This window comes from Tenebrio molitor, chromosome 1, assembly GCF_963966145.1.
Source record: "Tenebrio molitor chromosome 1, icTenMoli1.1, whole genome shotgun sequence".
Lineage (NCBI taxonomy): Eukaryota > Metazoa > Arthropoda > Insecta > Coleoptera > Tenebrionidae > Tenebrio > Tenebrio molitor.
Genome location: NC_091046.1, coordinates 974,570 through 984,674, shown reverse-complemented (window position 1 = coordinate 984,674; position 10,105 = coordinate 974,570). Strand labels below are relative to the sequence as shown.

The window sequence follows — 10,105 nt, the reverse complement described above, 5'->3', positions numbered from 1 at the left end:
TCAATCGATGTCGACCTCTTCGAATATTACGGAGAGATAACTGTCCGATTTGGTGAGTTTTTCGTAGAACAGATAGTCTCTGAGATCGAGAGAGTCTTTTTGGAACAGCGATTCCTGCATGAGAAAAATTTCGTGATCATTAACGTCGTCTACGGACATCACTCATCCCGTCAGTATTGCCGCATCACTTACCTTATCTGGTTCACGTTGACGCGAGACTTTTCGATCGATCTTAAATCTAAAACTACACTAAATTTACTAGTTTGGGCATTTTCGCAAGCAATAATAGAAAGAAATCTAAAAAGGCGACTAAACTGAAAGGTTTTATACCTCTTTACGTGTCTCTATTCGGAAAGCCATGCTGTGGGATGACATCGCTTTAGTGTCAGGCAACACAAAAGTCGCGGTACCTGATCTTGTATCATCCTCATCCTCTCTATCCTCATAATCAAACTGATATTTGATCCTCGACGGTGATACTACTTTTACGTCGATTATGGGTGACAGTCGCTCTTCGGCGCTAGGTCCCACCTCTTGGTATTGCGACATGACCAACTGTCTAGGAATCGCGCAAATGTCCTCCTCTACAATTTCGGTGCACGGAATTATGTCGGAAATGCGATGATGTTCAGATTCGTGAATCGATTCGAGAGATTTCCGTTTCCTCGGCGATGTCGGAGAGACCGATCGGAAACGGCCGTTGGCGTCCGAACTGACGTCGTGGTCGGAAGGGGAACTGGGTAAGGCTACGGATTCGGATAAGCTAGAGTCGGTAGTGTCGATCAACGACACTTCCGTCTCGTTTTTTAAAGCGCTAGCAAGTTTTCGGAGGTTTTCGTACGGTTGTCGGTAGATGACCTCGATGGAACCAGTGTAGTTCTGAGTTCTGGTGAACACTTCGGAAGTCATGACTTTGGTGCCACCGTTAGCCGAACGTACTCTCACTGGACTTCCCGGCAAAGAAGTTGGACTCACGCTCTTGCTTTCTTTCGAGATCAATTCCTGGTAAGACGAGGGAATCACCGATTGGCTTCGTATGCGATCAGAAAACTGCACGACCTTCTCGGTTTCTGCGGCATCCGAACACTTTTCTTTTTCCTTCTTGGTCTGGTCGATGATCACGGTACGTTTCAGTTTGGTAGGGGACGCACTAGGCTTGGGGCTGTCTCTCACAAATATCACTTCGCTTTTTTGCAAGATCGTCGCCTTACCGTCAACTTGGCCAACCTTAACCGATTTCGTTTCTGCGTATTTATTGCTATCAATTACTGCAGTCTTCTGCTCCTTCTTTTTCGGAGATTTTATCACCGAGTCTTCAGTCTTCTTTGGTTTACTTTTCACCGGAGTACCTTCTCGGGAACTCACCACTTTCCTTTCCGATGAAATAGTGGTGCGTTGATATGTATGTTTTTGTGTGGTCTCAGTTTTTTTTGTTTCAGTCTTGGATTTGAGACTACTTTTTAAGTTCTCGTTGAACCGGTCCATCTCTTTTTTACTTTTTGTACCTCGTACGAACGTTTCTTTCTCTTTGACGGGTTTATCGATTTTCATGTCACGAGATACAGTCGACTGCATGTAGCCATGTACTCGTGTGTCGTACTTTTTAACGGTACGTTGCTGAGTAGCTTCCGATTCTTTTGGCCTCCTTTTCAAATACTGATGCGTTGACCTCGTGCTTTCACTGATCGTTGTTGGAGTAGACTTCATCAATTTCGGAATTCCAGAAGGTTGCGTCTTTTTCGAGGAAACGGTAGAACTCTTCGTGATCCTCGTCTTGTGAATAAATTTATCGTCGTCGGAACTTACGTCGGCATCACTTTCAGCTTTGAAAGACCTCAATTTCGGACTGGCTTTCGTAATTTTCCTTTTGGTTTTCTGTACTTTGCTAACTTCGCTTGTTTTCTGTTTACTCTTGGTCGTTTTTAGTTTACGTTGTTCGTCGCCATCGCTGACTTCGAAACCGTTTTGTAAGGTAACTTCAATGATGTCGTCTTTCATCACAACAACAGGTTCTGTTTCGTGAAGTGGTATTTCCGGTATGGACGATGGGTATGAGTCGCTTCTTGCTCTCGTAGTTTCGTGTAATGAACTAGTGTCAATTCTTACAGATGAATCGGTTTCCGAAAATATCAACTCAGCATCCGTTTCCGACAATTTGGTGGAATCGCTGTGTAATACCGAACTTAAATGAGAAACTTCGTCTGAGGTGATGTAGTCGTCTATTGCGGCACTTTCTTGGGTAAAATCGACTTTCTTGTGATAATAGGACGAATGAGTACTATCATAATCTAGCTGACTAGTGGCAGTCACAGCAATAGCCTCTAATTTACTATCAGGTACAAGGGCTTTACGATCTACTTCGGAAATATCGGTACCTTTATGAGTGGAGTCCTTCGGTGCCATAGGAACTTCGGTTACGATTGAGGTAGAATCGATTGTTGACGTAGAAGACATTTCTTTTTGAGTTACGACGGACCTGAGACCAATAAATGAGGAAAGATTTGAAGATTCGGAATCTGTATCTATGATGGAAGCTCTTGAAGAAGGTGTTGTCTCTATATGTGACTTATCCTCGAGAAGATTGGGTGAAACAGATTCCAATCTTAAATCTAATTCGGATATGTCTTTGGCGGCTTGAATTGAACCGACGGAAGTTTTAATATCAACACTTTTACTAATTTTTTTAGATATTCTTTGACTAGTTTCTGTTAAGATTGTTCGCGTCAAATATTCATGTGATGTTTTAATTTTTGAAAATTCGTCCTTCTCATCAAATGTTACATCGTCAACTCGTGTTGAAATTTGTTTTCTACCGTGTCGAATGGTATCCTTATCGAAAAATTCACGGTGACAAAGCTTTTCAGTTTCATCTTCTTGAACTTGCGTAAGATCCTTATCTTGTATAATTTGAAATTGTTTTTCTCGGAATTTTCTTTCATGTTCATCTTTGAAAATCGATACTGTTTCAACTTTCTGCGAAATTTCCCTTCCTAAAGATTTATCTTCATCAATTCCTCTCTCAGATGGTGTTTCCTTCGGCATAATTACAACCGCTTTGAGCATACTCATGTCCGTAGAAATTCCAGAAACGGGAAATTTGAATTCTTCCACAGATTTTTTCGCTTCCGGAGATTTTTCCTTGGCCACCTCACTGTCAGTTATTCTCTTTTTCACCACAATTTCCTCTGTTCTAAGTGATTTGTCTTTGAAAGTCGGTATTTTGCTCTCTTCACCAGAAATTTCCGCAAGGGACAGCTTTTGTTCTGTCTCTACTGTTGGAATTTCGGGAGTGGGAGATTTGTCTTTGGGAGTCGGCATTTTCTCCTCTTTATCGTAAATTGCTGCTTCCGGTGTCTTTTCCTTCTCTACTTCCTTTACTGTTTTCTCTTTCACGACGATTTCTTCCGCTTTGAGTTTTATTTCAGTTGTAATTTCGGGAGTAGGAGATTTGTCTTTGGGAGTCGGCACTTTTTCCTCCTTATCGGAAATTTCTGCCTCCGGTGTCTTTTCCTTCTTTATTCCTTTTTCAGGTGTTTCCTCTTTCGTGACAATTTCTTCAGTTTTGAGTTTAATTTCCGTTGGCATTTCGGGAGTGGGAGATTTGTCTTTGGGAGTCGGCACTTTCTCCCCTTTATGATAAATTTCCGCTTCCGGTGTCTTTTCCTTCGCTACTTCCTTTACTGTTTTCTCTTTCACGACAATTTCTTCCGTTGGAATTTCGGGAGTAGGAGATTTGTCTTTGGGAGTTGGAGATTTGTCTTTGGGAGTCGGCACTTTTTCTTCTTTATCAGAAATTTCCGCCTCTGGAGATTTTTCCTTTATTTCTTTTTTAGGTGTTTTTTCTTTCGCGACAATTTCTTCCGCTTTGAGTTTAATTTCCGTTGGAATTTCGGGAGTGGGAGATTTGTCTTTGGGAGTCGGCACTTTTTCCTCCTTATCGGAAAGTTCCGCTTCTGGACATTTTTCCTTTACTTCTTTTTCAGGCGTTTTCTCTTTCACGACAATTTCTTCAGTTTTTAGTTTAATTTCCGTCGGAATTTCGGGAGTGGGAGATTTGTCTTTGGGAGTCGGCACTTTTTCCTCCTTATCGGAAATTTTCGCTTCCGGTGTCTTTTCCTTCTCTATTTCCTTTACTGTTTTCCGTTCCACGACGATTTCTTCCGCTTTTTGTTTTATTTCAGTTGGAATTTCGGGAGAGGGAGATTTGTCTTTGAGAGTCGGCACTTTTTCCTCGTTATCGGAAGTTTCCGCTTTCTGTGTCTTTTCCTTCTCTACTTCCTTTACTGTTTTCTTTGTCACGACGATTTCTTCAGCTGTGAGTTTTATTTCCGTTGGAATTTCGGGAGTGGGAGATTTGTCTTTGGGAGTCGGCACTTTTTCCTCCTTATCGGAAAGTTCCGCTTCTGGAGATTTTTCCTTTACTTCTTTTTCAGGTGTTTTCTCTTTCACGACAATTTCTTCAGTTTTGAGTTTAATTTCCGTTGGAATCTCGGGAGTGGGAGATTTGTCTTTGGGAGTCGGCACTTTTTCCTCCTTATCGGAAGTTTCCGCTTCCGGTGTCTTTTCCTTCTCTACTTCCTTTACTGTTTTCTTTGTCACGACGATTTCTCCAGCTTTGAGTTTTATTTCCGTTGGAATTTCGGGAGTGGGAGATTTGTCTTTGGGAGTCGGCACTTTTTCCTCCTTATCGGAAGTTTCCGCTTCCGGTGTCTTTTCCTTCTCTACTTCCTTTGCTGTTTTCTCTTTCACGACAATTTCTTCCCCTTTGAGTTTTATTTCCGTTGGAATTTCGGGAGTGGGAGATTTGTCTTTGGGAGTCGGCACTTTATCCTCCTTATCGGAAGTTTCCGCTTCCGGTGTCTTTTCCTTCTCTACTTCCTTTACTGTTTTCTCCGTCACGACGATTTCTTCAGCTTTGAGTTTTATTTCCGTGGGAATTTCGGGAGTGGGAGATTTGTCTTTGGGAGTCGGCACTTTTTCCTCCTTATCGGAAAGTTCCGCTTCTGGAGATTTTTCCTTTACTTCTTTTTCAGGTGTTTTCTCTTTCACGACAATTTCTTCAGTTTTGAGTTTAATTTCCGTTGGAATTTCGGGAGTGGGAGATTTGTCTTTGGGAGTCGGCACTTTTTCCTCCTTATCGGAAATTTTCGCTTCCGGTGTCTTTTCCTTCTCTACTTCCTTTGCTGTTTTCTCTTTCACGACAATTTCTTCCCCTTTGAGTTTTATTTCCGTTGGAATTTCGGGAGTGGGAGATTTGTCTTTGGGAGTCGGCACTTTATCCTCCTTATCGGAAGTTTCCGCTTCCGGTGTCTTTTCCCTCTCTACTTCCTTTACTGTTTTCTTTGTCACGACGATTTCTTCAGCTGTGAGTTTTAACTCCGTTGGAATTTCGGGAGTGGGAGATTTGTCTTTGGGAGTCGGCACTTTTTCCTCCTTATCGGAAATTTCCGCTTCCGGAGATTTTTCCTTTACTTCTTTTTCAGGTGTTTTCTCTTTCGCGACAATTTCTTCCGCTTTGAGTTTAATTTCCGTTGGAATTTCGGGAGTGGGAGGTTTGTCTTTGGGAGTCGGCACTTTTTCCTCCTTATCGGAAATTTCCGCTTCCGGTGCCTTTTCCTTCTCTACTTCCTTTATTGTTTTCTCTTTTACGACAATTTCTTCAGTTTTGAGTTTAATTTCCGTTGGAATTTCGGGAGTAGGAGATTTGTCTTTGGGAGTCGGCACTTTTTCCTCCTTATCGGAAGTTTCCGCTTCCGGTGTCTTTTCCTTCTCTACTTCCTTTGCTGTTTTCTCTTTCACGACAATTTCTTCCCCTTTGAGTTTTATTTCCGTTGGAATTTCGGGAGTGGGAGATTTGTCTTTGGGAGTCGGCACTTTATCCTCCTTATCGGAAGTTTCCGCTTCCGGTGTCTTTTCCTTCTCTACTTCCTTTACTGTTTTCTCCGTCACGACGATTTCTTCAGCTTTGAGTTTTATTTCCGTGGGAATTTCGGGAGTGGGAGATTTGTCTTTGGGAGTCGGCACTTTTTCCTCCTTATCGGAAAGTTCCGCTTCTGGAGATTTTTCCTTTACTTCTTTTTCAGGTGTTTTCTCTTTCACGACAATTTCTTCAGTTTTGAGTTTAATTTCCGTTGGAATTTCGGGAGTGGGAGATTTGTCTTTGGGAGTCGGCACTTTATCCTCCTTATCGGAAGTTTCCGCTTCCGGTGTCTTTTCCCTCTCTACTTCCTTTACTGTTTTCTTTGTCACGACGATTTCTTCAGCTGTGAGTTTTAACTCCGTTGGAATTTCGAAAGTGGGAGATTTGTCTTTGGGAGTCGGCACTTTTTCCTCCTTATCGGAAATTTCCGCTTCCGGAGATTTTTCCTTTACTTCTTTTTCAGGTGTTTTCTCTTTCGCGACAATTTCTTCCGCTTTGAGTTTAATTTCCGTTGGAATTTCGGGAGTGGGAGGTTTGTCTTTGGGAGTCGGCACTTTTTCCTCCTTATCGGAAATTTCCGCTTCCGGTGTCTTTTCCCTCTCTACTTCCTTTACTGTTTTCTTTGTCACGACGATTTCTTCAGCTGTGAGTTTTAACTCCGTTGGAATTTCGAAAGTGGGAGATTTGTCTTTGGGAGTCGGCACTTTTTCCTCCTTATCGGAAATTTCCGCTTCCGGAGATTTTTCCTTTACTTCTTTTTCAGGTGTTTTCTCTTTCGCGACAATTTCTTCCGCTTTGAGTTTAATTTCCGTTGGAATTTCGGGAGTGGGAGGTTTGTCTTTGGGAGTCGGCACTTTTTCCTCCTTATCGGAAATTTCCGCTTCCGGTGCCTTTTCCTTCTCTACTTCCTTTATTGTTTTCTCTTTTACGACAATTTCTTCAGTTTTGAGTTTAATTTCCGTTGGAATTTCGGGAGTAGGAGATTTGTCTTTGGGAGTCGGCACTTTTTCCTCCTTATCGGAAATTTCCGCTTCCGGAGATTTTTCCTTTACTTCTTTTTCAGGTGTTTTCTCTTTCGCGACAATTTCTTCCGCTTTGAGTTTAATTTCCGTTGGAATTTCGGGAGTGGGAGGTTTGTCTTTGGGAGTCGGCACTTTTTCCTCCTTATCGGAAATTTCCGCTTCCGGTGCCTTTTCCTTCTCTACTTCCTTTATTGTTTTCTCTTTTACGACAATTTCTTCAGTTTTGAGCTTAATTTCCGTTGGAATTTCGGGAGTAGGAGATTTGTCTTTGGGAGTCGGCACTTTTTCCTCCTCATCGGAAATTTCCGCTTCCGGAGATTTTTCCTTTACTTCTTTTTCAGGTGTTTTCTCTTTCGCGACAATTTCTTCCGCTTTGAGTTTAATTTCCGTTGGAATTTCGGGAGTGGGAGGTTTGTTTTTGGGAGTCGGCACTTTTTCCTCCTTATCGGAAATTTCCGCTTCCGGTGCCTTTTCCTTCTCTACTTCCTTTATTGTTTTCTCTTTTACGACAATTTCTTCAGTTTTGAGTTTAATTTCCGTTGGAATTTCGGGAGTGGGAGATTTGTCTTTGGGAGTCGGCACTTTTTCCTCCTTATCGGAAATTTCCCCTTCCGGTGTCTTTTCCTTCTCTACTTCCTTTATTGTTTTCTCTCTTACGACAATTTCTTCAGTTTTGAGTTTAATTTCCGTTGGAATTTCGGGAGTGGGAGGTTTGTCTTTGGGAGTCGGCACTTTTTCCTCCTTATCGGAAATTTCCGCTTCCGGTGACTTTTCCTTCTCTACTTCCTTTATTGTTTTCTCTTTTACGACAATTTCTTCAGTTTTGAGTTTAATTTCCGTTGGAATTTCGGGAGTAGGAGATTTGTCTTTGGGAGTCGGCACTTTTTCCTCCTTATCGGAAATTTCCGCTTCCGGAGATTTTTCCTTTACTTCTTTTTCAGGTGTTTTCTCTTTCGCGACAATTTCTTCCGCTTTGAGTTTAATTTCCGTTGGAATTTCGGGAGTGGGAGGTTTGTCTTTGGGAGTCGGCACTTTTTCCTCCTTATCGGAAATTTCCCCTTCCGGTGTCTTTTCCTTCTCTACTTCCTTTATTGTTTTCACTTTTACGACAATTTCTTCAGTTTTGAGTTTAATTTCCGTTGGAATTTCGGGAGTGGGAGATTTGTCTTTGGGAGTCGGCACTTTTTCCTCCTTATCGGAAATTTCCGCATCCGGTGTCTTTTCCTTCTCTACTTCCTTTATTGTTTTCTCTTTTACGACAATTTCTTCAGTTTTGAGTTTAATTTCCGTTGGAATTTCGGGAGTGGGAGGTTTGTCTTTGGGAGTCGGCACTTTTTCCTCCTTATCGGAAATTTCCGCTTCCGGAGATTTTTCCTTTACTTCTTTTTCAGGTGTTTCCTCTTTCGCGACAATTTCTTCCGCTTTGAGTTTAATTTCCGTTTGAATTTCGGGAGTGGGAGATTTGTCTTTGGGAGTCGGCACTTTTTCCTCCTTATCGGAAATTTCCGCTTCCGGAGATTTTTCCTTTACTTCTTTTTCAGGTGTTTTCTCTTTCGCGACAATTTCTTCCGCTTTGAGTTTAATTTCCGTTGGAATTTCGGGAGTGGGAGGTTTGTCTTTGGGAGTCGGCACTTTTTCCTCCTTATCGGAAATTACCGCTTCCGGAGATTTTTCCTTTACTTCTTTTTCAGGTGTTTCCTCTTTCGCGACAATTTCTTCCGCTTTGAGTTTAATTTCCGTTGGAATTTCGGGAGTGGGAGGTTTGTCTTTGGGAGTCGGCACTTTTTCCTCCTTATCGGAAATTTCTGCTTCCGGTGTCTTTTCCTTCTCTACTTCCTTTATTGTTTTCTCTTTTAAGACAATTTCTTCAGTTTTGAGTTTAATTTTCGTTGGAATTTCGGGAGTGGGAGATTTGTCTTTGGGAGTCGGCACTTTTTCCTCCTTATCGGAAATTTCCGCATCCGGTGTCTTTTCCTTCTCTCCTTCCTTTATTGTTTTCTCTTTTACGACAATTTCTTCAGTTTTGAGTTTAATTTCCGTTGGAATTTCGGGAGTGGGAGATTTGTCTTTGGGAGTCGGCACTTTTTCCTCCTTATCGGAAATTTCCGCTTCCGGAGATTTTTCCTTTACTTCTTTTTCAGGTGTTTTCTCTTTCGCGACAATTTCTTCCGCTTTGAGTTTAATTTCCGTTGGAATTTCGGGAGTGGGAGGTTTGTCTTTGGGAGTCGGCACTTTTTCCTCCTTATCGGAAATTACCGCTTCCGGAGATTTTTCCTTTACTTCTTTTTCAGGTGTTTCCTCTTTCGCGACAATTTCTTCCGCTTTGAGTTTAATTTCCGTTGGAATTTCGGGAGTGGGAGGTTTGTCTTTGGGAGTCGGCACTTTTTCCTCCTTATCGGAAATTTCTGCTTCCGGTGTCTTTTCCTTCTCTACTTCCTTTATTGTTTTCTCTTTTAAGACAATTTCTTCAGTTTTGAGTTTAATTTTCGTTGGAATTTCGGGAGTGGGAGATTTGTCTTTGGGAGTCGGCACTTTTTCCTCCTTATCGGAAATTTCCGCATCCGGTGTCTTTTCCTTCTCTCCTTCCTTTATTGTTTTCTCTTTTACGACAATTTCTTCAGTTTTGAGTTTAATTTCCGTTGGAATTTCGGGAGTAGGAGATTTGTCTTTGGGAGTCGGCACTTTTTCCTCCTTATCGGAAATTTCCGCTTCCGGAGATGTTTCCTTTACTTCTTTTTCAGGTGTTTTCTCTTTCGCGACAATTTCTTCCGCTTTGAGTTTAATTTCCGTTGGAATTTCGGGAGTGGGAGGTTTGTCTTTGGGAGTCCGCACTTTTTCCTCCTTATCGGAAATTTCCGCTTCCGGTGTCTTTTCCTTCTCTACTTCCTTTATTGTTTTCTCTTTTACGACAATTTCTTCAGTTTTGAGTTTAATTTCCGTTGGAATTTCGGGAGTAGGAGATTTGTCTTTGGGAGTCGGCACTTTTTCCTCCTTATCGGAAATTTCCGCTTCCGGTGTCTTTTCCTTCTCTACTTCCTTTATTGTTTTCTCTTTTACGACAATTTCTTCAGTTTTGAGTTTAATTTCCGTTGGAATTTCGGGAGTAGGAGATTTGTCTTTGGGAGTCGGCACTTTTTCCTCCTCATCGGAAATTTCCGCTTCC

The 10,105-nt window shown here is 41.9% G+C and overlaps 2 protein-coding genes across 2 annotated transcripts in view; both read right to left on the bottom strand.

The window, feature by feature from the left end:
- On the bottom strand, positions 1-2,403 carry LOC138140676 (uncharacterized). The gene is made up of 3 exons (XM_069061675.1): positions 411-2,403; positions 193-197; positions 1-114 (listed from the first exon to the last, which is right to left on the bottom strand). The coding sequence occupies exons 1-3, from the start codon at positions 2,401-2,403 to the stop codon at positions 1-3; spliced, it is 2,112 nt and encodes a 703-aa protein (XP_068917776.1).
- A 374-nt stretch (positions 2,404-2,777) lies between these two features.
- Positions 2,778-10,105, bottom strand: part of LOC138140619 (ankyrin-2-like) — a 61,608-nt gene continuing 54,280 nt past the window's right edge. The window contains exons 7-9 of the mRNA XM_069061672.1: positions 5,935-6,228; positions 3,049-4,578; positions 2,778-2,990 (exon numbers count right to left, since the gene is read on the bottom strand). Of these exons, the coding sequence (XP_068917773.1) occupies positions 2,778-2,990; positions 3,049-4,578; positions 5,935-6,228 (2,037 nt within the window). The remainder of the gene's footprint in view (positions 2,991-3,048; positions 4,579-5,934; positions 6,229-10,105) is intronic.

Excerpts from the sequence above, each read along its gene's own strand:
- LOC138140676 (XM_069061675.1), bottom strand. The coding sequence starts at position 2,403 with ATGGCACCGAAGGACTCCACTCATAAAGGTACCGATATTTCCGAAGTA.